This window comes from Alligator mississippiensis, chromosome 2 (genome assembly GCF_030867095.1).
Source record: "Alligator mississippiensis isolate rAllMis1 chromosome 2, rAllMis1, whole genome shotgun sequence".
NCBI classification, from domain to species: domain Eukaryota; kingdom Metazoa; phylum Chordata; order Crocodylia; family Alligatoridae; genus Alligator; species Alligator mississippiensis.
The window spans coordinates 260423592-260451271 of record NC_081825.1 but is presented as its reverse complement, the minus strand read 5'-3'; the positions used below and the strand labels follow the sequence as shown (position 1 = coordinate 260451271).

Below are 27680 nucleotides of genomic sequence, written 5' to 3'. Positions count from 1 at the left end.
GGTAACCATGCTGTTAATTATTTCATGTCTCTCTCATATATACAGACAGCATTCCTGCACCATTCTACTTCTAGTAAGTTTTATGCAAGATGCTTTGTATAATTACTTCTCTTACAATGTAAATGCAGTCACCTCTGTGGCAGAATGTTGCTGCATCTTAAATGCTTAGCAACATTACACAACAGAGTTTAAGACAAAAAAAAATGAGGGATATCTAATTGATGCTGCTGGGGAAAATTAAATTGTAATTACCTATGCCATAGCTTACTGATGACACTGAGGTTAACACTCCACTCTTATAAAAAGTGTTATGGGATCTTTAATGACAACAAGTTATTAGGACCTTTGTCATACTACTCAACCAAAACACATTTCCAACAGCACAGAGCCCCCTAGAGCTATGATGGGGTAATAGTTCAATAATTGACTTGAAAGAGTGCTCTACTGAATTCACCAACATTCCTTCTTGCAATATCTGGATTTTCTTTCGAGAATTTCCATCCTGTTATTGATCCTGCTGATCAGATTCTATGGTAATATAGATGTAGCAGATTTTAATAACCCAGAATCAAATCGTTAGTCGATTCGCAGACTTAAAAATCTGCCATTGAGTTTGCTTTAATTTGTGTACATAAACACAGAAAGGTTGAAATGTTATAGTGAATTTGTGGCAGGTCACCAATGACAGCGCAAGCTAAATATTACATGATGGATTGTAATGGCTACTGTTTGTATACTTAAAAATAAATGTTTGATGAAAATGTGTGCATAGGAATAACCCATATACTAAGTGCTGCATGTGTGACAGTGACCTCTAAATACAACATAATTACTGCAGAGAATAGTGATTATATTTTTTGAACTTCACTTTAAAAAAAAAACAACTTTGCTATCTCTCAGTAAAATACAATGAAGAATATCATACAAGTATGTTTAATCAATATTGGATCCTTTAAAATTCTCACTACTCTTTATACCGCATTGAAATAATTCAGTCAGTAACAACGCTTCCTCAGAATTAGTCTGAGAATGCAAATCTGCATTTACCCAAGACAAAGGCTGTTAGGTGTTTAAAAGATTTTTTTTTATAATTGTTTTTTAAATGTAGTTCTACAGTAAAAATAAGCAATAATATAGGTTAATCAGAGGGAATTTGCTACCAATGTATTGCCAGTAAAATCAAGTTAAACTAACTTTTTTGAAAGACATACTCCCTTGGAAAGTAGTAAATGCAATTTTATTATTTTTCCATCATGACTGAAAATTTCTACAAGAGTATTATATAAACTCACCCCCTGCTGTGGGACAGCAAAAACAAGAAAGTCTGAAAACTAAAAACAATGATGGAGTAGATGAAAGACAACACATCAGGCATAAGTCTGCATTTCCCTGTTAGGAATTTAATTTAATCACTCCAAGTTAGGAATCAGCCTGTTTGCATGTTATCCTTATTAAGATATGAGTTTGCACCTTAACTCAGAAACTGCAAGTTTTTTAGAGGTTTAAAAAATACAAAAACAGACAATCATTGGTAAGAGCTAGTACTGCACTGGGGAGATGAGGGGAAAACCAATTTACAATGAATATGATGAGAAAGGGCACTGTAAGAGTGATGTTGTAGCTGTCACAGTACAGAAATTATGCAATTTCTGGATTTCTTAGGGTAATCTCTCTTACTGGACCAAGTATGCAGCTAAGAGAGAGTCTAACCTAACTATGTAGCTGTTTCAATAAATGGTATCGCTCTAAGAAATTCTTGCCTCTCAAGAAAAGGCAGCATATTTAATCTCCTGACTGTGGAGTTAAACAGTCAGGCCACAGTTCAAGGGATCCAGAAAAAGCCTCTCTTGACACAGAGGCAATTCCCAGTATACCCTCTCTCCTAGAGTCTTAAGTAAGCAGACATGTTCAGACTGGTCTAAATGTAATTTTTTAAAATGGTGAGGTTAACCTTTGGGACAACTCAACTATGTGGTGGATTCTCCATCACAGGCAATTTTAAAATCAAGTCCAGGTGTCTTCTCTACAAGTTAGTAGCAACAGTAGAAGTAGTTAATTTATTATACACAATTTTAGTGATCATTCTACTGTATTGTTTTAGTGAATGCTATAAGCAAACAACTATTACGCTACAAGCTAGCTATCATAAATTAAAAACAGGTCACACAAAAATTAATGCATGTAAGACCAACAGCCGAAACTACAAGGGAGGCCAAACTAGATGAACACAATGGTCTCTTCTGGCCTACATTTATTTTCATGGTTGACATTGGTTTTCAACTTAAAACTACATTTTCCAGAATGCCTTTTTAGAACCTCTTCTGTTGGGCAGATGCTTACTTTAAAGTCAAGTCTGTCTAGGAGTTAACCCTTAAAAAGAGTGAGACTAAAGAAATCCACACTCTGAATACGAGGTGAGCAAACTAGCTGGAATGCTAAGTCTGCTAATCAGAAGTGGATAGGGAAGATGAGGGTAAGGTCACCAGTGAAGTCCAGGAGCAATGTCCTTGTGAAAAATCTCTCTTTCATCCTACTGTATCTGGCACTGTATTAGGACTCCCTAATTTTGCTCAACTAGTAGATATCTGACAAATCTGAAGATCCAGCAACCTCTAATAACTGGAACAGTGAAGGTGTTTTTAAGCTTCTTATTCCAGCATAGAAGGGAGACATTTCCCCTCTGCTACTTCTATTCTAGCCTCATTTGTTTATTCTTCCAGTTCCTGTACAACTGCTTATACCTTATCCAGTAGCAGAAACAAGGACTGAGTCTTATGTTTTCTCTCCGTCAAGAACAGCACTGAAACTGATGATTAAGCTAGTTCATCTCACTCTATAGATGCTCATCAAGCCAAAGAATTGTGGGAGAAAAGCACTGGAGCTATTCGTAAATTCAAGGCAGCAACTGGACGTCAGTTATGTGCCGTTCACATATGGAAAGTTCTTCACAACAAAGAAAGCTAGACTTTTTTTTTTTTTTTTTTAAATAGAAGCTTAAATTCTACAGAAATCAATAGCTCTTCAAACTGTAAAAGAGCAGGTAGCAAGAAATGGAACTAGGCAACAGCAAGCTGGAAGTGGACCCAATATAAAAATATTTCAAGGAGAGTACATGCCCTGGAGCAAAGAGAACAAATGAGTGGTATGAACTTTGACTCAGTATCAAGGTAACATACAGTAGAAGAAATAATCTGGCCTACTAAGCAATAACTGGGTAATAAATTAGCTGGAAGCACTTAGAAAAAAAAGATGTGGGAAAAACTATGGGCAGCTCAAAGAAAGCCTCTGCTCAATATGCAGAGGGGGAAAAGGATTTATAAAAGTGAATAAAGAACAGCATAGTAGGTGTTGAAAATACTGTGCTTCCTCACCCAGAATATGTGACCAGAACTAAAACAAATCTCAAAGGCAATATGGGTAAAGAAAAAAAATTATTGGAAGAGGAAATTTAGTGAGAGAGTCTGGGGAGCCTGGGGACCTTTAGTTCAGAGCACAGGTAAGCAATTGAGGCATTGGATGTTCCTATTCATCTAATCTTACTGTCATGGGGACAATAAAAAAACCCTCAAACTCAAATTTAAGATTGATCAATGGAAATAAAAGACTTATTTTATTAAGGCAGGGCAGGGTCACACCTTAGAGAATAACTGGTTCAGAGAGGCATAAGCTTTCATAGGTAACAGCCTGCTTTCTGGATAGGCAACAGCCTGCTTGTCAGGCAGCATCTGACAGAGTAGGTTATCTGATGAAGTAGGTTGTCTGTTGCCTACAAAAGCTTATGCCTCTCTGAACCAGTCAGTCTGAAGTCAGGCAGAAGGCAGGGCAGAGTGGCACCTTACAAACTCAAATGACTAACTACTTCTATCTTTTCTAAAAATTCAAAGCATAATTGACCGGCGGAACTCATTGCCATCTGATGTTGTTGAGGCCACAAGTTTAAATATTCAAAGGAAAGGACAATCACACATTAATGTAATATTATATTAAGTATTGACATATATCATGTAATACTTATTAGCGAGAGCTAATAAGAACAAATGTGAGACTTTGATATGTACTATTTTGAGCATGAAACATTCCTGTTACCTGATTGGCTTCATCTGCCATTCCCAGAAGGGCACAGTACTAAGAAACGGGCTACTCGGCAGAGATGGGGGAAAAAAAAGCTATCCTAGGAGATAAGCTATTACATAAGGAAGAGTCTCTGTCCCAGCCTGTCACAATATTTTGTCCAAACTCACTAATACATTTAGAACTGGGGGTTGGCATTTCTAAATCAGAAAGTTAGCAGAATTTTTTTTTAAATCTGCAGGTAATATCTCAGCATAGCTTTGGCCCAAACATAGGGAAAGCAATTAGTTATAAATGCCAGTCTAACAGGGAGATGAAGGTTTTTTATTTAACATTATATTCAGATTTCAACACCAAACAAAATGCAATTGACTACATCACTAATTCTGTGCTACAGCACTCAGTGATCCTTTGATATTTAGGGTTTTAGTTCAAGTGCTCCTAGTAGAATCCAATTCAGCTGACAGACAAGGAAGAAGATAAGCATCATATAACACAGAGCCCAGGAAAAAGAGAAACACATACAGCTAACATCAGTAAACTTGAACAGACAGAGCATATGCGTCTGCATAGAGATGGAAAGCAGGGATACATACAGAGGCTAGCTGGGGCATAAATATATAAACACTGCTCCCACTACAAGCACATCTGGGTGGAAAGCTCATAGGGCAGTCACCCCACTGTCATCACCTGCATAAAATCTGTATTTTTAATGCAGTAAAGATATGGAAACTACTTATGAAAGTCAAGCAATTAAAAACCGTTTCTGAGCCATTCATGGGACTATACCAGCCACAAGTGCCTGACAGCTCTAAGCACTGTGAAAGTCCCGGGAGAGCCATCACACTTCAATTACTATCACTAACATTAGTCATTATCAGATAGGCTTCAGTCCCTGGGGAAGGCAGCTTGTGATGACAATACCCAGCCTCTCCTTGTAAAACAATTCATTAGGCAAAATGGAACAGCTGGGGCAGCCACGTGGAGGTTTGCAGAGTGCCCGCCCCACTGGGACCTCTGGCCCCAAATTCCCTTTCCAGGAGGGGGCAGCCACCACCCCCATGACAGCTGTAGAGCCCTTCAGGGACACTTCAGGTTTAATCAGTGCTCCTTATACTCTAGAGAAGCACTTGATTGCAAACTTAAACTAATGGCACTTGAGCTTTCAGAAGGTTACACCAATCATCAGATAAGAGGCTTTAGGGCATTCTTATCTTGTTCTAAGGCTCCGAAGTTAATGAGGCAGTAAGAGATACTGTCACGGAGACTTGGTCCAGCTACATTATGTAAACAGAGTCTTTAGGGCTGTGTACTCTGAATACAAGAGGTGAAGCAGGAAGTGTATTGATCCTGGAGATTATCTCATTTTTAGGTAAAGCAGAACCACTGTCAATAGATAGAGAGGTTCTGTCATAGACATACCTGCTGGGAGTCCTCTTTATCAACTTTGTCTGTACATTACAGGATCCAATATTATATTAGAAATATAAATGTACCAGGACCCCACCAAGACCACCATGGTCTCTCTTGCCAGGGAAGCACAGGAACTGTTATTTCAAAGCAGAGATGTTGGCAGAAATAAAAAGGTGGGATTAACCAGTGTGTAGTATCACTGACCTGCTAAAACACTGTCAAGTCAAATGTCTCACTAAATAGATCTTAAAAAAAAAAAAAAAAAAAAAAAAAAAAAATCACTGTAAAATTGGAAGATAAAGAAAAACACCCGAGCGCTACCCAACAAAGCTCATCCCAGCTTGAGTGCAAAGAACTCCTGCCCAGACTTTGGCTATATTTATACAGCATCTGGAGCACTGCCAAGAACCATTCTACCCAACCGCACTCACCTTATGCACACTCAAACTACATGGCAGAAGGAACAAATAGTTTAAAGAAGCTCTGATATCAGATAAGCACCTGTCTCTTTGGTAATGCTTTTCATCTGTAGCTCTTAAATTGCTTTACAAAACGAAGACACTGTTAGCCTTACTTTATAGAGGGGGAAATGGAGCAAAGGGAAAATAATTTGCCCAAATCACCTAGCAAGATACTGACAGAGTCAGAAATTGAACCCAGGTCTCCAGAGTCCCAGTCCAATGTTCTCTCTACTAAGACTAAGTCTTCCTGCCAGCAGGTGCAGCTAGCCATGCCATGGAGGAAAAGATTTGCATTGCTCCTGTCAAGAGCCAAGACCTGAAGGATTTGGAGAATCTCACCAAGGTAATCTGCAGTACTCAACGTACAGAGAAAGTCTTGATTAAAACACACATGGGTAGAGGTGCAAGAGTTAGGAAGCTCAAGGAACCTCTGGGTACTTGGCAGAGATCAGCCACAAGCCCATCAGCAGTACAAGAGATTTCATCTAATCATGCACAACCTCATAGCTGGCAGAACTTCAACTCAATTCCTTTTCTGAAGATAGTATACAAATATTCTGTTAGGTGGGCAGAACAGAAAGAGGACCCTTTGAGGGTTCAATATACGGTACAATACCATGATTGTGTTCTCTTCCCCTGCTCGGCATAGATAGGAATATAGGAATATCTTGTGGGACACAGCCCACTCCTGCATCTGACGGGCTTCTTGCCAGAAGCATAACCCATCGCTTTTCTCCTTGCTGACACAAACCATGGTGACCTGATTATCTACTTGAACCAGGGCCATCTTTTGAGAACTAAAAGGCTGGTTCCACAGAGATCCAAAGAACTGCAGCCAAAGAACTAATGAGCTTTCACCTATTGCCCAGTGTTGTCTTGGAATTTGTTCTGGGGCCAAAGGCAGTATGTCAAGTCATTTCTGGGAGGATCCTAAGATATCAGAACTGTCTTCTGGAGATGAGACACAATAGTGGGAAGCTTAACAAAAATTCCAGTGACACCACTTTGTACTCCCAACTGAATGGTGTGCTTGGTTAGCAGGAACACTCGCATCTATTATGTTAGTCCAAAACAGTGTTAAAAAGGTATTGATGCAACAAGAAAATCTTTATTCAAAAATATTTTTTAAGTATTTTTTTTTAAATGAAGCTTACCTTTTGCAGAATTTGTTCTGAGCCACATAAATACAAGTGGATTGAATCTGCCCTACTTATTGCTGAAAAGTACTATTGAATCATATTAAAAACACCCAAAATACTCCCATTTCAGAAAGAAAACAGTTCCCATTTTGTTCCAACAAAAACTTGGAAATCCATAGATAGAAATAAACTACATTGCAAACGACAGTCTAACAAAAGGAGGTTCTACATATACAGGTGGCAACAACAGGCATCAAACAGAAAATAGCAGCAAAGAGAAATGATAGAAGTTTGAATGTTTGACACATTTAAGAGAGTTTTAAAGATTTTTCCTTTTCTCAGACTGCAAGAGCACACACCTCCACCTGCAGCCAGCAAACAGCTATCAATGGCTGGAGATTAGAATGCAGTATTAATGCTCTCCATGAAGGCTCACAATAGCAGTCTCCCATAAGAGTAAAGTGGGAGGAATAAAGAATTTTCTTGAAGCTTTGAGAAATATTTATTCCACTCTGCACAGCAAAAAAAACCAAAAGGATCCATGCAGCTTTATTTACTGTATTTTTAAGAATATGGCAGTTACCTAGAAACAGGGTTTGTTTTATGGTGAGAACGAATAATTTGTGCTGCACCATATTTGGTATCATTAGCATCCTGTATCCACCCCCTTTTTTGTATTTAGGAGCAGTCTAGGTTTACCATATTTTCAACACTTACCCAGACAATTTAACCACCCACTCCCTAAAAAACAAAAAAAAACCCAACAAAAGCCAAGGTCAATTTCCATTCCACCATTGCAACCTAATCTTCCAGCAAGTTAATGCAAATCAAAGCAAACACTTCTCTGCCACTGGTAGCAGAGCGTGTTCCTTTCCCAAGAGAGGCCTGTAAAACAGGACAGTCACTGACAGCAGTACAATTACTGACACAGATACAGACTTTATGGACATGTTTATCTCCGCTGTAAATCCACACTCTCTCTCCACTCCGATTCATGAGTCATAAAGAAATTGCAGATAATGAAAAAGTTGGAGAAATTTACAGCATGTCGGAAACCTCAGACAGCCAGAAGAAATTAAAGAGCTGACTGAGGATAAATCACACAGGTACAATTAAAACTTCCCATACCTTCTTCACTTCCAAACTGGCACATAAGCCAATGGAGATGATGAAAAGTTGGGGTCATGACTCCTCTGGCTGTAATAATGTCTTAACTACCTACATGTCAAAATTAGCCAATTCACAGATCATGTGTGAATGCCAATTTCAAGCTGGCACTCTGATGTCTTGCTTCCAGTGGGAACTGCCCACGAAGCAATCCTGTCTGTAAACAAGCCAAACTGTGACGAGCAGTAAATGAAAAGGTGATTTCCTTGTCCCTCTGCAGGTGCAAAAACATCTCTCGTCATACCACTGTATATTAAAATGAGAAAACAGATCTATAGTATGGGAGAAGGGGAGAAGACAGATGAAGAAGGCCAAGGTTTCTTGTCCCAAACAGCTATCATAGCTACTCAGACATTACGGTGATGAGGCCACGCAGGCACCTAGACAGACAGCATGGGGGTCTTTTATACTTGGTGATCTTAAGAATGAATCTTTCAAACATTGAAAAGTCACATTATCCAGGAGACCCAAACACCTGAAAGGCCATACCTGTATAACAACAAATGCAAATGCAATGGCAACAGCAGAAACACTTCACCTGACAGAAGTTATTCCTGGATTACTGACAAGTGGTTCCAGATCGCCTACTTTATAACTTGTCTATGGACCATCCAAGATCCGATTCATATTTCAGCAGCAGTTTATTTTCTTAGTTTTGCTAATTAACTTTATATTACAGAACAAGTGCTGCAAGATCATTTTGCCATCTAACAACAAACACCAGCTTCAAATTTTGTAGCATACAATCCAATTTGTTCTACACAAAGTTACTTTAAACAAAGCAATACAAAACAGCAGGGTAAGGGACAAATATGTTTTCAGGCAAAACTGTAGAGAGAGTATAAAAGGGCTGTTCTAGAAAACAAGAGATGCAGAAGAAAAAGCACTTAGGAGCTGTGATATAGGGTGAAGACAGAGAAACACTAAATATGTATTTCAACCTCTTTCCTTTTTTTTTTTTTAGCCTCTCCATATACTGCTGTGGATCAGGCCACCAAGCACAAACAGCAGGTTCTCAGAATAACTTGTCTGCTCTATTCTGCAGGTAAAAGTTTTGCAAGAGACTTGACTCTTCCCCATCAAAGCTTGTGGCACATTTACCAGTGTAAACAGGAGGATAAAGGTAACTGCATGAATTGACCTGGGTTCACAAATGTTGAAACCACATCCCACCAGGGTTCCTAGCATGAGTGGATCAAGTATTTAGTGAAGGATGGTGCAGGAGCAGTGACTGGAGCTACAAGGGTGGTGGCGCCCCACTTCCAGCATCTTCCCCCCTCCTCCAGGATGGGCAGACCACACTGCCAGAACAAAGTCAAGGACTTTAAGTCCCCAAATCAGGTAAGAATCTTGCCCACCTTTGCTCTCAGCTCCTCCTCCCTTCCCATCTGTGCTCAGCAGCACTTCCCATTCCCTCTTCCCCAGCCTGCCACTGTCAGTGTTGGGTGGGGGAGCTCCAGAGCCACTCCTGCCCTGCTACGCAGGGAGCCCAGCTCAGCCAAGGACAGCAGAAATGACAGCAGGTGGGTTCCTCCTCCTAGCACCTGCTCCCAGGCCGGCAGATAACACATGGAGGGATTGGGCAGGAAGAAAAATAACCTGACCACTACTGCTGCTCTCCTGGGATGAGACTGGCTCCCCCTGCAACAGAGCTGTTGTGGGACAGGAGCATCTCTGGCATTCTTATAACCCCCAGAACAGCTGAAGCACTGCTAGTAGCCAGGCAGAAAAGGGGAATGGTAGGGGAGGTGTTGCCGAGCATGAAAATTTCATAGACATTAGGGCTGGAAGAGACCTCGGAAGATCATCAAGTCCAGCCCCCTGCCCAAAGGGCAGGAAGTCAGCTGGGGTCATAGGATCCCAGCAAGATAAGCATCCGGTTTGCTCTTGAAGGTGTTCAATGTAGGCGCTTGAACCACCTCCGGTGGCAGGCTGTTCCAGACCTTGGGGGCTCGGACAGTAAAGAAATTCTTCCTTATGTCCAGCCTGAAACGGTCTTGTAGCAGTTTATGACCGTTCGACCTAATCGTCATCCCTTGGGGCGCTCTGGTGAACAAACGTTCCCCCAGATACTGGTGGTCACCCCTGATAAACTTATAGGTGGCCATCAAATCACCCCTGAGCCTGTGCTTTTCCAGGCTAAAGAGCCCCAGGGCTCTCAGTCTGTCATCGTAGGGTCTGCTTCCCTGACCTCTGATCATGCGCGTGGCTCTTCTCTGGACTCTCTCAAGCTTCTCCACATCCTTTTTGAATTGTGGAGCCCAAAACTGGATGCAGTACTCCAGCTGCGGCCTCACCAAGGCCAAGTACAAGGGGAGAATGACGTCCCAGGATTTGCTTGAGAAGCATCTATGGATGCAAACCAGCATTTTGGTCGCTTTACTAGCCGCAGCATCGCATTGCAGGCTCATGTTCATCTTGTGGTCAATGATGACCCCCAAGTCTCTTTCTTCCATAGTGCTAGCCAGTGTAGCACTGCCAAGCCTATAAGGATGCTGCGGGTTTTTCTTCCCAAGGTGGAGAACCTTGCATTTATCGGCGTTGAACACCATCAGATTCTTGTCCGCCCACTCGCTGAGCCTGTCCAGGTCAGCCTGGATCACCCGCCTGTCTTCTGGTGTGGATGCTTTGCCCCAAAGTTTGGTGTCATCGGCGAACTTGGCCAGTCCGCTTCTGACTCGTGTCCACATCATTAATGAAGATGTTGAACAGTACGGGTCCAAGGACAGAGCCTTGGGGGACACCACTGGTCACAGGACACCATGATGAGTGACTTCCATCAATTACTACCCTCTGGGTCCGACCACGGGACCAATTTTCCAGCCAGTGGATCGTGGTGGACCCAAGGTGACAACTGGCCAGTTTCACCAAGAGGTGATCATGGGATATCAGATCGAAGGCCTTTTTGAAGTCAAGATATGACATCAATCTCTTCTCCCTTGTCCAGGTGATAGGTCACCTGGTCATAGAAGGAAATGAGATTAGTCAAGCAAGACCTACCCACGACAAACCCATGCTGGCTATCCTTTAAGATGTTGGCGTTGGCCAGTCCATTAAGGATGGCCTCTTTAATAAACTTTTCTAAGATCTTCCCCAGGATAAAAGTCAGGCTGATGGGCCTATAGTTAGCCGGATCCACTTTCCTCCCTTTCTTGAAGATAGGCACCACATTGGCCTTCTTCCAGTCTTCGGGCACTACACCAGAGCGCCAAGAGTTTTCAAAGATCCGCGCTACTGAAGGGGAAGGGAAAGAAAAGGTGCTGGGGGGAGGTGGAATTCCTACGTGGTGCTGGGACTGCCCTCAGCGATTGCTCCCCTAACATGGCTTGAAAGTAGGTGCATCTGTACCACTGCACCATCTGGATCTACCCTGGTCTCTAGATTTCAGGATAGCAGAGGGAATGAGTGATATCACCAACTTCTAGCATGCTCTACTTCTCAACCTCAGTTAGTTATATTACATCCATGTATATCATCGCCTTATGTTTTACAGTATTAAATTTTGGGGGGGGGTGAGAGTCCTTATTTTGGATCTTGACAGGATTCATGTCAGAGTACAGCACTTTATGAGCATCAGGCAGGCTAATGTATATATGTAGATGTTGGACTACACAATTTTCCATGGTTGAAGGGTGAATTACTAGGTCTTCCACTGATCACACAACTGATTCACCTTGGTCACATCCTATTAGAGCCAACTCCACACTTATTTGGGAGATCACACACAGTTAACATAGCAAGGGGGGGGGTTCTATAAACACCCAAAGTTAACAGAAAGACCTGCAGTGAAATGCAAGTGAAATACAAGGAGTGGTGACCAACAAGTGACACTCTTCTCTTTTAGTCTAGTGGACCCTATTACAGCATAAAAGGCTGTAATAAAAAGGCTCTGTAGTTTAGAACAGGAAAGGTAACTCAGAAAAAGACACACTTTCCTCTCATTCAGCATTAATCCCAATGAAGGTATGCAATGATAGGAGCACTATGCCACAGGATGGGCCAACTTTGGTCAAGACATAAAATCAATATCCTACTGACTCATACATTTACATATGACACACTAAGAACAGGGATCCTTTTCAATAACCTGCATCAAGGAACTTCTTCAGATATACATCCAGACCAAAATCCTGTGCCATTCCTCTAGTTTTTTCCTTTTACAAAAAATGAAACCTTCTTTTATTCTGTATCAGAAAGTGAAGTAATCCAATATTCCACAAGAAGTAGTTTTTTCAAGATGCAACCTGCCTTTTAGAACAGACCCCAAAACTATTGGTTTTGGACAGAGACATATGCTACCATCTCTTATTGTTTTCTAGACACAAAAAAGGAGTGGGGGCTGACGATATATAATCTTCACTTAAAGGGAGAACCTGAGGGAAAAGCTGTTCAGTAGGAAACATGGGAATGAGTAAAGATAAGCAAGACTCCCCCTCTATTTAATCCCATTATTTTTATACCTCACAAAGCACTCATATGACACTGAAAATGTGACCAATCCATTGGTATAGTCACACTGTAATATGCCCATTCATTACTGGTTTAAGAAATTAAAACACTTTTTGTGAATAACCAGCCTAACTCCAGATCAGGTAATACTCTATTTCCCCCAAAACCCCTTGTACCATAAAGATACTGGATTCTTCACTACATACTTCCCTTGCATAAGATGGTGGGACACAGGCATTAGTAGCCTCATTTTCTAGGCTTGTTCTGGAGCATTTATTCCAATTTTCCCAACATCATTTCTCCAAGCTGCTTCGGAAGGTACAAACAGAAAAACACCACTCAGCTTGGGGGAGGGCAGGGAGTAGCACGTACTGTCTCTCTCTAGTTCATTAGTTTTATGTGCCCACTCCTATCCTGCAATAACTGGAAGCTAAACTGAGGCAGCCAAGCCCAAATAAAGGTTACTGTGGAACAGCTGATGCGTGGAAGTCTCTACTACCCCTGCCCCATCTCTTTAACTTGACATAGTTGGTCTCACCATGCCCTAACAGAAGTACAGGAAAATCACCTGCTCCTCAAAAGCAGCTTTCCTAAGCTGAAGTAGCAGCTGTTTTTATAAACTCAAAAAAGTCTAGCCGAGTAGATTTTCCCTATTAGCCCTACACAAGTGTAACGTTTTGGGTGTTAATAAGTTTTGGTCTTGAAAATACCATACAGCATCAAGTTCCTCAGTTAAGTATCAATTTTATTGAAAATCTAATATTGGATACATTTTAGAAGCAGGTAAAGTTATGCAGGACAAGGTTGTCAGGCTGCTGAGAAGCAGAAAGGCATGAGACAGGGCTTTACATGCAGGCTTCCTATTTGAAACAAATTCAAGTACAGAATCCAAGTACATTCTTGGAACAAGCTGTTTTATTTAGACATGTACAAACAATCCTGTAGGCAATGCCTTCTGTGACAAAGGGTAGATGTCCTCCACCCCCCTGCTGGTACGCCTCAGGGAACTCCACCCAAAAACTTAATGGCTTGCAGAATTATTCTACTTAAAGCTGGAATAAGATAACTTCTGTCTGCTATAGCTCCACAAATGAGAGAACCAATAGCAGAGTAGTCTTTGAGATTATATTATTGTGCAAGCCAAAGCTAGCCTTCCTGTGAGTGCACAAACTAGTCACTTCAGACAAGTAGCAGTTGAGCATTTACCATGCAAGAGCTGTTTCGTGCCAACTACCCAGGTGCATGCTCTTAGATTCATAGATTACAGATTCATAGATTTCTAGGGTCAGAAGGGACCTAATTAGATCGAGTCTGACCCCCTGCTCTGGGTAGGAAAGAGGACTGGGGTCAAGCAACCCCAGCCAGGTGCTTGTCTAATCTCCATTTGAACACCTCCCTTGGAAGCCCATTGCATGTTTTGGCAACCCTCACCATAAAGAATTTATTCCTTGATGTCCAATCTAAATCTACTCTCCTTCAGTTTATGGCCATTGTTTCTAGTAACCCTGAGGGGTGCCCTGGTAAAGAGAGTATCTCCTATTCCCTGCTGACCCTGCCATTGAGTTTGTAGATGGCCATGAGATCATCTCTCAGCCTTTTCTTGCGGAGGCTGAAGAGATTCAGGTCCCTCAAACTGTCTTTATAGGATCTTACCCACAGGCCCTCAACCATACAAGTAGCCCTTCCCTGAACCCTTTCCAGGTTATTCACATTCCTCTTAAAGTGAGGCACCCAAAACTTGTGCTGCAGTAGATGAATGTTAGCCCATAGTAGCTTAGCTTTCATCAAACTCAAGGTGAGATCATTTATCTGAGCAGTTGCTATAGAACAGCTATGCCATGGCAAACTCCCACTCCTTCTCACCACAAGGTAGATAGATTGTGCCCGCGTGGTCCAAGGAAAGAACCTGTGAGACTGTGTGCAATGCCACTATCTGGCAACCTCTGCCACACACAATAGGATGGAAGGTTACTGGTAATTCATCAGAACATTGGGCTACATCTCAGAGATCAGTTGAAAACAAAAAAACAAAAAAAAAAAAGGAATCAGGAAGGTGGTCAAATGTTAGAAGAAGCCCCTCTAATGAACAAAACAAACAAACAAACAAACAAACATGCAGAATATTTTCTCTAACATTTGTTAGCAGAATCACTGTATGTGCTTCTAAAAAGAAGCCATGAGTTGGAAAACACAGGTGTGCACCCATAAAAATAAATAAATAAATGAATTAAAAGCTGCTTCAATGGCATTAACCAAAGCAGCAGTTATGTTGAGTACACATATTTTTAAGCGATAGAGTCTATCCTTGGAAACCATCATTCAGTTCAGCCAATTTGCACCAAACCTTTCTATGCCAGTTATAACTGTTCAGGCATGTCTACTGGGTTTTTGTTGTTTAGTTTTCAATACTATGCTTGTATTACTTGTAACATTAGCTCTTATATGCGCTATATGAATGCTCCTAGAAAAGGCTGTAGCCTAAGAAAGAAGAACTTAAGAGTGTACATGGTTTTCCTCCTATCTCAAGTCAACATCTTATACAAGCATTTCAAATTAATGTCTAGACACCCTATATATTTTAATCCAGATTAAGAGTTTCATGGGGAACAACTGAGGGGCAGCACTACTTCTATTTACTAAAATCATTAAGGTGAAAGACCACAGTCCACTACAGTTCAAGCACTAGGTTTATGCCTAGTATATGCGGGAGCGATGGAAGAAAAAAAAAAAAACAATAATGCAGTGAATTTACCCCTTGGTTATGTTGGGAACTGCTAGACTAGAAATTGACGTTAATCCATGCTGGGAGCAGCCTGGTAGAATCCAGCCATCATATAAAATGGAACTAAATTGATAATTATACCTGAAATTGCGTTTCAGTTAACTGCAAGACTCTCTCACCACAGACAGCACCTAACATCAAAACAATGAAGAGGTGGCCCTGGATGTTCATCTGGATGATTTATCTCATAGGGAGAGGAGAAATGAGTAAACTGTGCCGCTCCTTCCCCTTCCAATTATCCAATTACAATGAAAGGCAAGGGATCCCATGTGAGGGTATAGTTAATTCTAAAGGAAGCTTTGACTTAGGGAAAGATACAACATTTTCAGGATGAACAGGGACCTTCCTAAAATGACTGCATAGCAAGGCAGGCTATGGATCAAACAGTTCATATTCTGCTTTGGGAATACTGTCTCGTTGTTTAGAAAGCTCACTGCAAATTTCTAGCTTTCTAGATCATCACGGCCTATTGCATAGATAACATTGTAATTGTCCACCTGAGATCCAGGTCCATTTTCTGGGCAATTATAACAAGTTTGACAGTCCTTTTTGTGTGTTCAGTCTTGCCCAATTAAGAATACCATATTTTCTCACATAACACACATCCCCAGTAAGACATGTACCTTGTTTTGGGGAGACCAGAATTGGGGGGGGGGGGTAGTTTCTAGAGTTATGGCTACATAGAATAGGGACAGAGACTAGTTCTCAGTTCATTCATTCTCCCTTTCCTGCTCAGGCGAAATCTACCAATTTTAATGTTTTCACAGATGAACTGTCAGCAGCTCTTAGCTGCTCAACCAACTATAGCTGCTACTGAAAACTGGACTCCATGGGCACATCAAGGACTTAGAAAAATGCTAAAAACAGTCTGAAGGACTGTGAAATAGGAGGAGAGAGACTAGGAGCTAAAAGACAGCAAAAATCGCTGAAGAAAGGACAAGTTAAATTAGTGAAACATCAAGACCATTAAAAAGGAGAGAAGGTCATTAAACATCTGTGAAGCAAATAACAGAGTCTAATAAGCCATCAAGATAATGGATTCCCTCAGCTCTGCTTGAATAAAAATGCCACTGGTTCTACCAGGCCGTTTTAAACTTTGGGTAGAGTAAAACTCAAAGCAGAGTATAACTGCATCCCATCCCCACCTTGGAGCTGCCCCTACTCCATAGATGTTAATACGTCTATGCTTCTATTCTAGGCAGAAAAATCAAGCTTCCCTGCTTAAGACATGCACCCAAATTTTGGAACACTAATTTTTAGGGAAAAGGTGCATGTAGTATGCAAGTAAATATGGTAATTCAGCTTACCATCTTAAGAAGGGGAAAGATGACTCGAGAGCAACGGAAGCCAGCGAAGACTTTTACTTTTCTTCTCCAAAGTCTTGCCAAGTACTATTTGCTCTACAGCAGAAATGTCAGTTCATGTGAATTAGTAGGCCTAAACCAGACCATGGGGCTTCAAGCAGCCCTACCCACTAGACCCTGTGGTGGGTTATGTGCCCAGAAAGCAGCCCCATGGGCCAGATAACCTACCTCTGCAGGCCAGATGTTTGACACGTCTGCTCTAGAACATTCTTATAAATACTAGAGTACCAGCAAAACAAATAAACTATTCATTCTCATGTGAACCTACTTACCTTTAAAAAAAGACGAGACGCAAGAATTCCCAACTTTTAATTTATCTTTTTTCCCCCCCATACCAGTTATTATGCCAGAGTTGTCCCACTGCCAGTGCAATGGTGGGATATTTCCTCACAAAGCACACAGTGTAGTCACAGGCAGCCAGGCTGTGAATCAGGTATGTAAATTTAACTGCAACACAAGCATACATAAGCAATCTTTGGAAATGGCAGAAAACCACAGGGCAAACAGACTCTTCAAATCTTCTGTCCGTCCAAGTTTTGTTATCTACAGATTTCTGTTGTGCATTGTTATTCTCCTTTTTCCCCCGTTTGTCACTTGCATGTCTTGCACTTGCTCTCATAGTGTAAAAATGCTGGTAAACAAAATGATGTCTTTCTATGCATTTATATATGTCCATGATCATAGGGGAAAATTAGGTACTATAGCAATTTGATTACATTTGCTGTCAAAAAAGTTTATTTAAACACCTAGTTAAGTTTGCCCAAAGATATCTCATGTCTTTTCCAAACACCTAGCTCAGAGACGGTTAAGCCTCTGCTTTAAAGGTCAGTTATAGAATTCACATGCTTACTCAGCTTGCCATTAAATCTGGTCTGGCTTTGGGGATGTAGGATAGTATTAGTTATCCTAAATTAAGGGCATCTGAGCAAGGGGTTCTTCTTCAAGCATCATGTATCAGGGATTTAAAAAGTTATGAGCCAGAATTTTGGGGCTCTGACCCCTCTAGCTGCCTCCTTACAAGTTGGGGGCCCCTTAACTCTGCTGTACTCAGTACCTTTCCTCCAAAAGGAAAGAGCTTCTTGATATTCGTTTCTGGATTTTTGTCAATGGGAGAATTTAAGCTCAGGTTCACTGGTCACATCAGATCTCCTTGAATCACCCATGTCATGTAAATACTAGCTAGTTAGAGACTCTTGGATATTTTCTGGGCACATGTACTCTAATCTGCATCTGAAGGGCACCTATGCTGAGATTTTACTCTTGAATAAATCAGAGCCATGATCTGAGCCCCAGATCTGTGTGAAAAGTGACAGCAGAATCTGCCAGACTTAAGGAATTGGAGGGGATGCAGCTGAGAGGGAGGGGGAGGACTGATCTCCCAAACCCTCTCTCAAAATTATCCTAGATTTGGGCACTAACCTTCCCTCCCCAGTCACTTAAACCACTATTGGTGGGAGACCAAACTTAAGTCACTGATCTAAATATGGCTATTAATGACAGGAAACATGAAGTATGCCTCCAGAGAATTAAGTATTCTTAAATTAAGGACAAAGAAGGTACGTGTAATCATGTGCCAGACTGCAAAAACGTTTTCTGAAATCTTTTTGTGCACTTCTCAATTTCTCTTTTTTTTTTTAATTTTGGCTTATGCAACAAATTAAAGATATACTAAAAATCAGATATGGCAATAATTAGCCAAAATTTTGACAGCAAACATTTGTCCTACAGCAGCAGTTAGCAACTTATGGCCCACAGGCTGAGCTGTACTGTTCAGTAGTGCTCAGTGGGGCAGGGGCAGAGGCTGTGCTTTCACCATATTCTGCAGTGCCATGCCACAGGTGGGCAGCCCAGAGCTTAACTATGCTGGACCATGGGATGGAGAGCCATGGAGCAGGGTCCTAGTATCAGCCTATTTCAGACCAAAGCTGAGCCACTGTGGTCCACTTCTGGGAAACACTACCAATGACAGACTCTAATGAAGCCCCTGCTCCATTACTGCAAGGAGGGGGGAGCCCAGGGCCCAATGGCCAGCCCAGCCCCTTGAACAAACTTAATGGCAAAAAGGGACCTCAACTAAGATGACCACCTGCCCCAGATATAGGCAGTGATGGGCTAGCCTGGGGTAGAAGTAGAGGGTTAGATAACCCGGGAGAAGCTCAAAAGCCCAGGAGACAGAGCTCCAGGGACAAGCCAGTCTGGACTGCCTAGGAGAAAGGACTTTGTGCCACAGAAGGGCAGAAGAAACCTGCATCACAAGCAACACAAGGTAAGTGCCTCAAACATTTTGCATGGGTGCTGCTATGGGGTAAGATTAACCCCAACATGGGAGTTTGTGTTTCGTGAGCTTTGTTTTGAGAGCAGATGCTCATGCTTGATTGTGACAGAGGCACCCAGCTCAAAGCGCTCCTGGGGCCCAGAACCATGGAGTGCTGAGTATGAGCAGGACTCCAAATATGTTCAGAGGGAAATCTGTGGCATGTCAGAGGACTACACATGTGATAGCAAAGACTGGGAAGTGTAACCCATGTCTGCAAGGGGTATGCTTAGGGATCAAGTGGCCCAGAGCCCACAAGGGGCTAGAGTTGAAGCCCAAGAACCTAGGGCCCTCATACAGTGGACCCTGTGCAGCAGGCCCCAGCCAGATTTAAAAAAAAAAAAAAAAAGAGAGCCAAAGCCAGGAAGGGTCTGGGTTCAGACAAGGACTTACCCCAAAGCCCACATTTGCCTCCTGGGTGAGGCCTCCCTATGAAACTATAACATCAAGTCGTGGCAGGTAAGATAACTATGAGGGGGAAGGACCCAGAGTCCAGAAGCAAGGGAGAGGAGCTTGAAGCCAGGCAGCAAGCCAGGCTGGAAACCACACCAGCACCAATCACTCTGGGTACACTGACCTACAGAAGAGTATGACACTACCAACATATAAAAACAGCTGTGATAAAGCAGGTTCTACTGTACTACAAATAACAGAAAGAATGTGTTTCAAGGACAGATGAACAGGGTGGTGTGCTGTCTGTCCAGAAGCAGACCAGACACCTCACTAGTTTTAGTGGTGTCGCAAGTAGGTGGTCAAGAATCCATTAGGAGTGATGCATTTTAGTTCTAATACTGCGTTATACAATCTTAGAAGGATACTGAAGAACATCCAATTGATCTTATCAAAGATCCTTTCTGTCCCACAAGTGAGAGAGAACGTTGAATCAAATCTCTGCCAAAGTAAGTGGTATAAGTCAAGGATGTTTTTGTTTGAGAAACAAAGGGTCACTTTCTGCGCAAAGGGGGCTTTACAGTTTGGGGGCCTGAACTACAGAAAAGGAACTAATCTTTAGGAAACAGATTGGCCAGCATAGCCAGGACAGCATTAATAAAAGGGGAAAAACATAACAACAAGCTGTCATTTATTTTCAGTATGTGTTTTGTGTGCCAAGTTTAACCAACAAAAAGGATACAGAAGTCAGCTATTAAAAAAAAAAAATTAAAAATTAATAGTCAATTTAATTTGGACTTGAAATTTGATACGGGAAGCAAAAAAAAAGACAAAAAGAAAAATATCTGGCTAGCATGGTAAGGCAAAAATAGGCAGTTAAGATTCCTATTGATCCAGCAATACTTGATGAAATAATGGGTACAGGGCTCAAAAAGGAGGGAAATAAACTTAATGGCAGTCAACATGGGTTTATGAAACTAAATCCCATCAAGCTACTCAGTTCTTTGATGAGATTGAGCTTTGATGAAAAGGCACTACTGCTATATAAAAATTCTGTGAGGCACTTGACTTGCATATTTTGATTAATAAAACTAGGCTGATCCAAAGTTAACTGGGTACACACAGCCAGTTTTGATCTGTTCAAATTATCAAAAGAAAAAAAATCAAGGTAAACCAAAGTGAAAGCTATGATCAAGAAGGTGTTTTTCCTAGCAAGGCCTTGTAGTTATCTAGAGCAGTGCTTCTCAAACTATCTGATGTGGCGGACGGGCAATTTTTTTTTTCCCAATGGGCCAGGGACCAGTGCCCAGTTTAGCTGGTGGCAGCAACTGCGTGTAACAGCACTACACAAATGTGCGACCGGCTATTTCTTTCTCTTTCCTCACCTCGTATGACATGACATCACCTGGAGTGTTGGAACATACAAACTGCGGTGCTATGGCATATCAACGTTATGCTTCTGAAAATATATTTCTTTCTTTCTTTCCTGGCAACTCGCTGTAGACTGGCAACTGGTGGCTCGTCCACGGACCACCACTTTGAGAAGCAGATCTAGAGCACACAGCAAACTAAATGCAAGCAGATTTTGCTTTAATAAAGCTGTCTGATTTTACATTCAATGAAGAACAGAAAACAGGTCATACTTGAGGATGGGGAGATACCTGGAAGGAGTGATTGAATAAAGATGACTGACAGAATATGAGCTCCTACTGCAATGTTTTTACTAAATGGTAAGAAGGAAAGTTGGCTTATCACACTATTGAAATACTATGTCTAGTCTTGACATTCACAATTGAAGCAGCATAGATAAAACTGAAGAAGGTTCAGATTAAAGCTATTAGAATGATAAGACCATACATAGTAAGACTGGAAGGGAAAAAAACCCACCATGGAAAAGACTCAAGTCGCTCAAATTATTTAGCTTAACAAAAAGGTTAAAGGGGCACTGGTTCAGTTTGAGCATCTACCATGGGGAAAAGAGATTTAGCAGATAGTGAGATCCAGTGGCTGAATAATTTGCTTCAACTACTAAACTAAAAAAATTAAGGCATTAACTTTTAAATCAGTGAAGGTAATTAATTATTAGAACAAATTACCAAGGTCTGTGGTAGAGTCCCTATTCCTCACAATTTAAGCCAGAATTAAAAAGATAGAACTGCTCTTACTGAAGTAAAAACTAGTTCAGAGAAGTTCAGGCCCGTGCTATGCAGAGGTTGGACTAGATTATCAGTGGTCCCTCCTAGCCTTAAATCAATGGAGCAGCTGCCAGAATATAGTAGTTCTCAATTTCCAAGACTTTTTGTCTATAAAACCAAGTGTTTTTCATACTAAGTCTCATGCTGCCATCTACAGGATGTGGGCTGGTTTGGGTAGCAAACCTTTTGATTCAACAGCCAAGTTAAACTTAAACTACACAAAGTTATTTCAAATCTTTTGTTTGTGTTGTCTTAAGACAAAAAGATTGCCAGGAACATGATTAGAATTGCTTTTTGGCCCCTCCCAGACTGAGCAAAGAACCCACTTCACTTGTAAACTTCAGTCAAATGAGTTATCCGTTGTCAAACTACCAAAACAAGTTAAGGCCAAAGGAAGGGGAAAGAACAAACACCCAAAGGCTTCGTTCTTGGCTTCCTATGAAGTCATTTCAGGGTTAAGGGGCCACACAAGACTGTGCTATAAACAAGTTCTGTTCATTGGTTATGAGTTAGAGTTCATTAACATCTCACTTAAATGGGTCATTTAACATGTAAGTAAGTGTAATCTCAGCAAGGCAACTCTTTACAAAGACAGAATGTTTGCTTTACAACCCAAATAACTATAATATTAACTTTCTTTAAAAGAAAGCTCACATTTCTCAAGATAAGAACTGTCATACCAAAAAGGCCATCCATCAGGTCTAGTATTCTCTACCAGGTTCCAAAGATGGGGGGAAAAGGAAAGAAACAAACCCTTAACAAATTTTTGGTTTTCGTATTTGTACCGGTATCAATAATAGGTCCATTACTCAATATTTCAGTTCCCTGGAATACAAAGGTTGTGAACCTAAATATACTCGTACAAACCTTGTTTCCGCGTAGTCTTAAACAAACAAACAAACAAACAAACAAACACACACTGTTGAGAACAAAGAAAAAATGGAGGTGACTGACAGAACGTTATTGATTCTAAAGTACTTGAGGACTGGTGTGAACATAGACTGTTTTTAATACATGATGAACTGTTAGGCCCAAATCCATCTGCAACTTGAGGTAACAATGTGACCAAAGACAGGTATGTAGTATTTACATACGTGTCATTTCATGCTGTAGGAAAGAATGTAATTTCATATAAATTGCAGAAAACCAACAAATGACAGCCCTCCCAGATTAACTCAAAAGCCTGGCTGTTAGGGCATTTGCCCAAGGAGTAAGAGACCCAGGTTCTGGGTCACCTTCTGCAAAAGGTCATTTGAACTGCCATTTCCTAGCAAGCATCCTAACCATTGAGGCCATGGAATAGGTAGGGCCAACAGCACATTCCCACAGCGCACTGGTGCGGCCCCATGCTGCTGCTCACTGCCACTTCCCTGCCCCCAGTGTCTGATACCCCTGCCCTTCTGCCCCCATCCCTCAAACCCACTCGCTGCTCTGGCACCAGGTCCCAGCTGCACAGCAGAGACCGCAGGACACAGCAGGAGTTGGACTGGCCCAGCTGGCACTGCACGTGGCCAGCCAAGAATCGCAGGGTCCAGTCAGCTCCCACTGTGCTCTACAGCCTGGCACTGCAGCTGGGAACCACATGGTGCCAGAGCAACCAGCAGAGGGTGGAGGGGAGTGGTGGCAGTGACGGGCAAATGGCTGCAGCACAGGTGAACAGGAGCCAGTGGGCACATGGGTGGGAGCGCAGCGGGCACACGGGCAGGAACGCATAGCCCATGCGGTGCACCAGGGCCAGTGCTGGTGGCAGGAACACAGGATGCGGGCCAGCAAGGGCTCTATGGATCCAGGCTAGGCTGAGCCACCAGGGAGAAGGGAAGCTGGTCCGGCTCCAGAGTCCCTTCCAGACTGGGCCCTGTGCTCCTGTTGCCCCACTCTGGGCCCCACTGGGCACACGGGCAGGAGCGCATAGCCCATGCGGTACACCAGGGCCAGTGCTGGTGACAGGAACACAGAATGCGGGCCAGCAGGGGCTCTATGGATCCAGGCTAGGCTGAGCCACCAGGGAGAAGGGAAGCTGGTCTGGCTCCAGAGTCCCTTCCAGACTGGGCCCTGTGCTCCTGTTGCCCCACTCTGGGCCCCACTGGCCCTGGCACACTGACAAGAGCTGCGCTTCCACGTGCGCGCTCTCTGCGCCTCCCCCCACCCCACCTACTGCTGCTTTCACAACTTTCCTGCCTGTGGCTGCCGCTGCTCCTCTCCACCCCAAACTGGCTGCTCCGGCATCACATGGCTCCCGGCTGCAGCACTGGCTTGGCTTGATCTTGAGGACAGGGGCAATCACCCACAGTCCTCCCCTACCTCCCCCCACCTTCTTATCTGAACTTCACTCTGGCACAGAGAGGCAGGAACAGCCCCACAGCCCCAGGCCAGAAGCCTCTGCTCCACACAGGACATCTGGCTGGGGGTAAGCAGGGCAAGGCCGGCCAGGCCTCGCTTCTGAAGCTGCTTGATCCTGCCAGCAGCTCCCCCTGGGTCCTACTGCCCCTGGCTCGTCATCTTTGACAGGCAGCCAGGGGCGGATGAATATTAATTTTCTAAATGTTTTAGGACCCCTGTGGGTCAGACAGAACGGTCTGGTGGGCTGGATCCAGCCCGCAGGCTGTATATTGCCCACCCTTGGGTTAGGAAAAGGAGCAAATATAAAGTGCCTAGGGGGTGTATGCTACATACTGTGTTTTAGAAGCAACATCAGCCCATGAAAGTCCCCAGACTTAGCCAAGTGGTAGCCTGGGGGAGCAGGATGGGGTGAGAAGAGTCCTGATGTAAAAAAGTGTACAAATAAAAAGCTACGGCTTAAAAAAATATATTTGACTAAAGGAAATAAAATCAGATAGCCAAGACCCTAGGGGAAGTGGAAGTTAACAGGAACTCCATCAGCAGTGGAGGTTAGAAAGGAGCTGACCCAGAAGTAACAGGTGGTAGAAATATCCAAGAACAGAATGCAGTCGGGTATGCATCTTAAAAGTATCCCTGTTATCCTGACAGAGAAAGAATATGAAATGTCTTTTCTCCAAGGTCAAAGTCAGGAATGCCACCTCCTTGCTCCCCGCACTAGCCTGTAGATATACTTCTCTAGAATGCTAATTAGCTTTCTTCTGCTATGACTAGGTATTCCTGCAAAAGTAGGGAGCATAAAGTTAGATGGGAATTTCTTTATTCATTGCTTTACAGCAAACAAGGCTATGGAGGAAACTGTATAAAACACAACATATTTCTTATATAAAGAAACTTAGTTCAACGTTTGGATGAAAGCTTAAATCCACAAGGACTGGAAAATTCAACTCAGCTTCTTGCCACAAAATTAACTTTGGTGCCTACGACTGGACATTAACCCTCAATCTGCTCCCCTTATCAGAGAATTATTTCCTTATGTACTGCTACAGCTTTCACAGGTACTTTTTCTAAGTAGAGAACATAAACTCTTCTTGCCAGAAGGTAGAGGTTTAAGTGAGAAAACCCACTGTGGTCTCATCATTACTTGGGTATAGCAACGGTTCTCAGCCTTTTGCACCTGACATCCCATGAACCATTTTGTCAAAAAGCCCTGATCCCACCATGATAAAAACAAAACGCCACTGTCTGAGATATCCGTTGATTTACCTATTTGAAGTGCAAACAACTTTGATTTTTTTTCAAATTGGGCAATGAGCTGAAGTCCCAGCTACTCAACCTTTGAGTCCCACTGGTTGAGAAACACTGTATAGTACTTACATTCATCCAACCCCAGCTGATAAGCCAAGTTCTGCAGGCCTCGTACTTTCTCCATCAGGTTAGCAGTGGTGAGACTCCCAAGCTCTAAAAAACAGAAAGAATATTTCTAACATTGTATATTGCCCTCTAGTGGCAGCTAACCTGGATCAGCCATTTTCACCAACCCAGTATGCTATACTGCTGACATGCTCCATCAATTGGAGATGGATAAAGCATTCTGTACCTCTGTAATACTTCTTGATGAGAAAAGCAAGGTAGATACAAGGTCACAGTGATGACTCCAAGCAAGGAAGACGTGACTTGGAGTTCACACAGGAAAGTGATTTACTTGGCCCTTTAACCTGCTCCTCTTCTAACAGTGCTTCCTTTGTCTAGTACAGGGGTGTATAACCCACAGGTCGGATGCAGCCCATGGAACATTCATCACACCTATGGGCCAAAAAGGTAAGGGACTACTGGTCTTGTCCAAAATGGATAATCCTATGAAAGTAGAGGTCTACCACTCTCAGTGTGCTGGTGTTTTCAAAGCCTACTACATCTCATAAAAAGAAATAAAATATCATTAGGATTTCTATATTCATTTCCTCACACTACTGTGGGTCATCTCTCACTAAATAATCATGTGATGAATGTAAATGCCAGGCAACAGTGGACAGTTGCATTTTGTTTTTCCCAATCTTAAACTGCTCTAGTAAATCATCATTTATAAATAATTTTGTTCTCTTGATCAAGGAAGCCTTTCTAGTTCTCTGACTTATGCTGAGCTGAGCTCCTGTCTATTTGCATCCTTCAAGTTAACATGGGTCTTAAGGCCCACGCAGCTAACTAACAGCCCCTACTGTGTGGGGGTCAATGGGCGAAAGATGCAACTAAATTTCTTGGGACAAAGGCAAAAAACAGGGTGGGAGTATTGTGCAGGTCAAAGGGTCAAAACATGAGAATGAGTGCTCCTGAGGGGGGACATGGAGCAGAGCCCCCAGGGGCACACCCAGTGGTCCTCAAAGGCATCGAAAGAGCTGGTGGACGCCATCCACTGGTGCTCTACCTAGAAACGTGTACCGACCAGTGAGAGGAATGCGGCCCCACAAGCCTATGCTGAGCTCTTGACTGCCAATGTTACTTTGTAAACTACAGAATCCCAGATGAGACTAACCAGAGCCACATCAAAAGTTACAGACTTAACTGCACTGGCATTTCAAGCTGTCCTTCTAGCTGCCACTGCAAAGTTGTTTTATTGTAATACTGTGGATTATTTTGGAAGAAGCAAATAGGCAAGGGCTAAAAGCTTACAAATTAACAAACGAACAACTCAATATTTTCATAGGAATCAAAGCTGGTAGATTTTGTGGTTTAGAGGACTTAGTAACATAAAACTTCTCCATAGGTTGAGTTCTATTGTACCAAAAAAGGAGAGCAAGTCTGTCATATACTGACAACTGAATTTTGCATAGAATAAATTTACATTTAGCTTTCAATTACCTATAGCTATAAATTACAAGTTAGATTATAAAATGTAAAGTGGCAGCAGCCCCCCTCAAGTATACATGTTATCTTCAAACAGCTTTTGTTCTAATAGTGGAAATTAATCCCTGTTGCTGTTCCCAAGAGAGAAGCTCTACAAGTATAAAACTGAAATTAATGGGACAAAATAGATAGCAGAGGTTTAATCTGGAGGGAGACTGTTGTGAACTCCTGACCCAAATAAGATGTCTGAAGATCAGAAACTGAAGTAGAATATTTTCATGGTAGAAGAGCATCAGTCTGTAACAAACTTTCTATTTTGACTGTGTAACTAAAGCAGCTGAAAATATTTGTTTGAACTGAAATATCGGAGAGGAAAGCTTTGCAAAATATCACAGTAATAGTGCTGAGCAATAGAGTTCACAAGGTACGTTTAAACCAAAGACTTTCTTTCCCTTGGCAGGTCTCAGGTTACTACTCAGTCAACCAAAGCTCATACCTTTTAACATGTCAATATCATCATTTTCTAGCTCAGCCATCCATTTTGGAGGAGAACTGGTGATAGGCTGTCAAAAGATGAGCAAAGAAGTCCATATTCAATCACATAACCTTCTTATGTCAATAAGCAAAAAAAAGGCATTGTTTCAAGTGTGGGGAAATTCATGTCACTCAACTAAAAGGATAGTTGGATGCAAGCCCCACAGCCTCAGTAGAGAGCTATCATGGACAAGGTTTTAAAGTTTGTGCCTTACACCCTGTT

General features: G+C 42.2%; 1 protein-coding gene across 9 annotated transcripts in view; it reads right to left on the bottom strand.

Moving 5' to 3' along the window:
• Positions 1-27680, bottom strand: part of LIN52 (lin-52 DREAM MuvB core complex component) — a 146311-nt gene that overhangs the window by 117368 nt on the left and 1263 nt on the right. For 8 of the 9 annotated variants that reach the window (XR_009460226.1, XR_001374027.2, XR_002090664.1 and 5 more), the window contains exons 4-5: positions 27420-27486; positions 25460-25543 (exon numbers count right to left, since the gene is read on the bottom strand). Coding sequence is in view for 6 of the 9 variants with exons in the window: in XM_059723077.1 (XP_059579060.1) it covers positions 25460-25543; positions 27420-27486 (151 nt within the window). In the remaining 3 variants the exon portion in view is untranslated. The remainder of the gene's footprint in view (positions 1-25459; positions 25544-27419; positions 27487-27680) is intronic. The other variant, XM_059723078.1, reaches the window with a different exon arrangement.